This window comes from Cibotium barometz, chromosome 26 (genome assembly GCF_041138505.1).
Source record: "Cibotium barometz isolate CiBa-2024 chromosome 26, ASM4113850v1, whole genome shotgun sequence".
Classification (NCBI taxonomy): domain Eukaryota; kingdom Viridiplantae; phylum Streptophyta; class Polypodiopsida; order Cyatheales; family Cibotiaceae; genus Cibotium; species Cibotium barometz.
In genome coordinates, this window is record NC_141071.1 from 31,177,224 (window position 1) to 31,183,693 (window position 6,470).

General features: G+C 42.1%; 1 protein-coding gene across 1 annotated transcript; it reads left to right on the forward strand.

The window, feature by feature from the left end:
* The first annotated feature begins 5,166 nt into the window (after window positions 1–5,166).
* LOC147623876 (uncharacterized) lies at window positions 5,167–6,187 on the forward strand. Its single transcript, XM_086820514.1, has one exon. The coding sequence runs from the start codon at window positions 5,270–5,272 to the stop codon at window positions 5,789–5,791; it is 522 nt and encodes a 173-aa protein (XP_086676640.1). The 5' UTR covers window positions 5,167–5,269; the 3' UTR covers window positions 5,792–6,187.
* Window positions 6,188–6,470: the final 283 nt, after the last annotated feature.

Here is a 6,470-nt window from a genome sequence, read left to right on the forward strand (position 1 = left end):
CTCTTCAAGAAAAGTTCATTCTTTGATCTGGGTCTTTTCACTTGTGACAACATGCTTCGAATGTTTGCCATAAATCCTCGATTATAGTTTAATGGATCGGGTTGCAAATCCCTCAATTTGGAATGTTGCAGGAGCTCCTTGAAAATCTCTTTTGAGTTTCTATCTCAATTCCCTCCGTTTGTTGAAGCCAATAGGTAGCCACAAGTTTGCAAATCTTCTTTTTTTCCCCGTCATTAATGTACAATGGTTCAATACCCCTAACATTGCTCTTCACTCTCTGTCGATGCTCCCTTTGCCTCACAGCCTAGTATTTTCTGATTACTCTTAGACCTTCTTGCCTAATGTCATTTGAATTGACTATTGGTGGTTGTGCATCCACCTTAAAACTCTAATCATGTTCCCTATCATGTCAAACATTTTCAGCTTCATGTTGGGCAGTTTCAACATCATGTTTGAAACTGAGAACTTTCATCTTGGCTAGGATGCTGCCCAAGCAGCTAAAAATCTTCTCCAAGTATCGGCCTACAAAGATGATTAGAGCGTGTTTCCGAGGTAACTTGCTATCCAAAGCCTGAATGTGTGCTTTTGGGGAGAGAGAGAGAGAGAGAGAGAGAGAGAGAGAGAGAGAGAGAGAGAGAGAGAGAGAGAGAGAGAGAGAGAGAGAGCATGTCATTCGAATCACAAGAGGGAAAGGAGAGGAGTGGCTGAACGACGTGGGCCACTAGGCTCTTGAAGCTGTTATGAGACAAGAAGACATGGGAGGGAAAAAACAAAGACAATATTTTTTTCCAGAGAGCATGTCATTCGAATCACAAGCGGGAAAGGAGAGGCCCTGCTTGAAAAGGTGTTCTCCATCATGGATCCCACAAACCCTTTCCCAAACAGCAGTAGGGCTATAGCAAACCATATGTCCTCCCCTATAGTCACAGCTTGCATGTACCCTTGAGAAAACTACAACCTGTTTCCATGAATCCAGAGACATGCTTTCCACATGAAACCAAAGACCTGTATCCGATAAACCATAGACCTGTATCCCATAAACCATAGGCCTGTCTCCTCGATACCAAAGTCTTGTTTCCTCTCGGAAAAACCATCAAATCACGGTTGCCAAAACCTAGAGAGAGAAAGATAGAGGACGTGTCAAGCAATCCTTGAATACACATAGGTCCAAGACGAAGAGCAACAACACATCTCTTCCAAGAACATATATATATATAAATGTATATAATATATATATATACATATATTTGTATGTATATATACATATATATACATACATATACATGTACGTATATACATACATATATATATATATGTATGTAAATATGTAAATATGTAAATGGGCCATTGGGCTAGTGAAGCTATTATGGGACAAGAAGACATGGGAGGAAAAAAACAAAGACAATATTTTTTTTTTCTAAAATCTTGAAAAATGTCCTCAAACCACTTGAAAAGGAGTGTCAATGACACCACTTTTTGGTGCCACCTTACCATGCTTCCACTCGTGTGTTTTCTTCCAAGGAGCTCAAGCTTATCTTCTCCCCTACATTCTTCTCACATAAGCAATCACCTAATAATTATAATGGGCATTACAATTCCACTTAAAAATCCATCAAATCATAACACAAAGGAAATAGTAGAATAAAAAAAGAGGATAATGAAAAAGGCAACAAACTCCTAAATCCATGCAACACTCAAATCATAAGGTATAGTCCCCTTAACACATCATAAGTTTGAATACCACTATATTTCTAAATGACTCAACACAAACCAAGAAGCGGTTGATATTAATCTGATCACAACTTCATATGAAAAGAAATCAACTATAATCAAATCAATTCCAAGTCTTTAAGGTTGCATATGGGAGTTGGCTTTAAACAATTGACAATAATGTTAGCTCACTAATTCCATAGAGCCCAAATAAATTAACCCTTTTGAGGAGGTGTCTTGACTTATATTAAACTCGTTAGTTGCACAACTTAGCCTCCTCAATAATGGTTCTCAATGAGAAGTCTTAGATATGTTCCAGTGCAGAATATGTCTTCCAAAAGCACTTAGAATCTACCCTTCTAAACCCTACCTCTTTGTTAGGGATCTATTCTCAAACTCTTGCACTAATACATATATCATTAGCTAATGAAGATCATGTAGTAGCTATTGGGGCTAGTGGGTTCTTAGCTTTGTGGATTGGGAAAACCCTTTTACTAGATGGAGATAGGAAAAAACCTTTGCAAAGAGCCATGTTAAGGGTTTATAATGTCACACATATGAGAAATATACTCAACGTTTGGTCCTTAGACTCGTTAGTCCATATTTTATGTATGTCCTTAGTAACATTGGGGTGTGGTGAAGAGGGTGGCTTAGGTGGGTTGGGGAGTGTGTGACATGTTAAAACGGGTTTAGTTAGGTGTGTTGTACTTTAGTGCACATGTTAGGTAAGTGCAAAGAAACTACATATTTGAATCATCATCATCACCATCGTTAACATCGTCTTCTTCTTCTTATTTCTAATGATAATGGTGATGATCGTATGAGCCTTCATGTTCCTTAATATTTGGGGACACCACCACCTGAATGTGCTCATTTGGTCATATGGCGTCAAACTTTCTTTCTCCCTATGTAGTCTTGCCCTCCCCTCTCCATTCCTAATTAAAAATGCTTTCCACGTCTCTACAAAAAAATATGCAAATAAAATGAGGGGTTTTGTGTACTACTACACCTCTTAGAATTTAAAAGTACTTGCAAATTATTTGGTTGAAGGTTTCAAAATTCCTCTACTTTTTACTTTGAAATATTTAAAATAGTATGAAATACCTCCCATTGGCATTTTCACCATTTGAGTGAAGGTTTTTAAAAAAAAACATTTTTTAAATTTTTTAACCTTGAGTAGCCTAACACCCTTGCACAAAAGCAAGCAAGAGTGTTAGGACACGTGGTACTATAAAGGTCTTTTATGAGGCTGCTAAAATAAACTAAAAATATAAAGCAATGTATCGAGGCATGCACAAATCAAAGTTGCCCCAAAATGTCTAAATCAAGGTGCTACTTTCGTGCGCACCAAACGCTACCTGGGACTATTGTTATGTGCGCGGCTGATTTTCGCCCTCCCTCTACTCATCGTTTTTTATGTTTTTATGTGAGGGTGATCCATCCGAGGGGGCTAGGGCTGTGCTCTCTGATTTTCTGAAAGAGACCTTGAGCTTGTTTGCGAGCTTGATTGTGGACGTTGTGCGTTTGATCGGGAGCTTGACGGTATTGAGCCATGGCTACTGGTGGGCTGAGAATCACAAGAGCAAGCCAACTAGCTAAGCAAGTAGTATGCTATCAGTTCATATGATTCAATAATATCGAAGTGAGCAAAACACTGGCTCTTCTTTGTGTGTTAGCTATGGATTTCAGTGCTTGTGAGGTTTGTGGGACTTTGTGTGTATGCGCTTGGTTTGTGGATGTTCCACAACATGCCGGCCTCTTCATCGATTAGGAAGATGAGGCCAAAGCCATGGAAAAGCTTATCCAAGCAGAAGGCAGCTTCCATGTGATAAGGGGGTATCCTGCAAGTGGGAAGACTTCCCTGGTTTGTGACATTGCAAAAAAAAGAGGGGTTCAGCGGTGTATCTTGATGCAGCTTCAGTTAATAGCTTTCAAGACATACAACAGATTATTAATGATCGTTAGCCTTTGGTTGTATGGTGGCTGCCCTATCAGACATTTGCATTGGGACCCCGGTGAGTGGGGGTGGAAGGATGCTTGTAACCCCTTGAAAAGCATGCCTTTTTTCAGTTATACGGTGCGGAATGCCAGACATCTTATCTTGGGACACATTCAGAGTGTCCCTACTCTCAGACCCCATTGGGAATCTTACGGCATTTCGATTGACATTCAGAGGGTTTTTTGGCGGAGATTGTGGCATTCTTATAGGAAGCCACATATTTCCTCCTTTATCTGGGTTTCTCTTCATGGTGGTCTGGCCACCAATCAGTGGAGGTCAGTTAACTGGTGCTTGCCCAGCATGCCCTAGATGTGCAGGAGTTTCGAAGTCAGTTTACCATTGTTTATGGGAATGCAGGGAAGCACAGAGGGTTTGGTCTGCGATACCTCTTTGGTAGGATTAAGAGGGATGTTATCATTTCTTTTGGTTCTATTATTTGGTTGACACAGTCTGGGCCACAGCTGAGATTCGAGGGGACTGAGAGGAGCTTGGCCATTATGGTTAGGCAAGGAGTTGCTCGGCAGTGTTGTCTTCACGATTTGCCACTTTCACACTTTGTCCCTCCGGCACAAAGGTTAGACAGTTCTTGGGAGATTATTTGCTAGCATCTCAGCCTGGAATATCTGGAAGGCTAGATGCACCGAGGCTATTGATGAGGGTACTCCCGTTCTTGTTTCTCAGTGTCTTTGCAGGATTTGGAGTGATATTTTTCACACCATCATGGCCACCTGGGCGGCCAGAATCCAGGAATCTTCGAGGGCTGCGGAGGAGAGGAAGCGCAGCCAGTCTATGAGAGAGTGGGACATTGGTATCTCCATGTCGGCGATGGCCACGACCTTACCATGCCCAGGGAGGGTCCCATAGACCAAATCTCCAAGCTCAGTGGTGGGTAGCGCGCTCATGTGCGCCGTCATGGCGCACATTATCAAGAAAGATCGAGAGATCTGTCCCTTGCAAGACGATCCTCCTAATTTTTGCATGGAAGAGGAGACAAGAAGCATTGGAATCTAAGTGAGATACCCAAGGGCAAGCTTGTAGACATGGATGCCTGCGTGTGTGTGTGTGTGTGAGAGAGAGAGAGAGAGAGAGAGAGAGAGAGAGAGAGAGAGAGAGAGTTTAATCATAGATCTCTACTTTTGTTAGCATATGAAGACACTACAAACCCTAGCGAGCATGCTTTACTTCTGGCTAGGCCACTTAAGAGGATAAGGACACCCAAGCGTTCTAGTTATTTTTATTTTTAAGGGGGTGGGGCACTGTCAAAAAAAAACCAAATTTTATGGTTCAAATTGGGAAAAACAAGTTGTAATTTTGCTTAGCCTTGAATTTAAAGATTTAAAATTTTGAGGAAGGTTGGACTTTAAAGGTGTCCTTTTTTTAAACTGGTTAGATTTTTTTTTTGAGACTTAGGACAAATGCATAAAACACGTGCTATTGTCATTAAGAGTGAGCGACATCACTGGACAGTGGAGATGGAGACATTAAGCAGACACAAAGCAAGGTTCTTGCCTGAGCAGGCTGCCTTGAAAGTTGAAAGGTCTTTGAACATCCATCATTTATATGCGCTCTTCTGCAAAGAGAGAGAGAAGGGAGATCATGGCCGAGGGTATGTTCATCATCATTATCTACGTCTGCTTCCTGATGATGGGCATTGGCAAGGCTTCACAGCAACTGCAGCGGCCGACAGCGTATGAGGTGCTGGCTAGCTATGGCTTCCCGGAAGGCCTCTTGCCCGCAACGGTAGAAGATGATGGGGAGGACTACACGCTGGACGCGGACGGAGCTTTCGTTCTGCACCTGGAGAGGGCCTGCAGGTTCACCATACCCCGCAGCTACGAGGTACGTTACGCCGCCCGTATCTCCGGCACCATCTCCTCCGAGAGGATCCGGGACCTCCGTGGCATCTCCGTCCGCATCCTCTTCGTCTGGTGGAACATCGACGCCATCTCCATCAGTGGCTCCGACCTGTCCTTCGGCGTCGGGCCCTTCTCTGCCCGCTTCCCCGCAGAGAATTTCAACAATAACACTTTCTGTACCACGCATGCGCAGGGTAGAAAACCCTACATTAGATTTACATCTTAGGGTTTTGGAACCCTGGCCATGGTTATAGGTCAGCGAACCCTACCTCTAGGGCTTGTGCTCATCGCGGTAAGATATGGTCGTACATGGTTTTTTACTAGGGTTACTATGTGGTTAAAAGTCCATCACATGGAACCTACTTGTCATTAGGATTTATGTTAGGGTTAAATTGTGGTTGTAAGGTTTCTAAGCAAGATGTCATTAAGGTCTAGCATTCATTGTTAGGGATTATATAACTTGGAAGCTGTTGTTACCAGGGTTTTACGTATATATTATCCAAACGCTATTGCATCGTGCTGTAGTAAGGTACCTTAATTAGGGTTTGGTGAGATATGGTACTTATGTTTTTGCAAGTTACATGTATAAGGATCAAATGAAGCATGGTTCTTAGGGTTTAATGAGACATGTTTATTGGGTTTAGGGAGATATGATTATGGGGGTTCAATACCTATAGTTATCAGGGTTAATTTTTCATTGGGGTTTAGGAATATCTGGATGTGGGAAGTTTTGTTTTTGTTTTTGTGTGTGTTTATCCTCTTTTAAGTGTTTTGCTTCTTTGTATCTATGCTCGTCTATGTTGCATATTTGTGTTATCATCTTGTCTCCACTCCAACAATTGGTATCAGAGTAGGTTCTCTTGGCTCTCGTCTCCGTCGTTTGCTCTTGTTATCCTCGAGTTGTT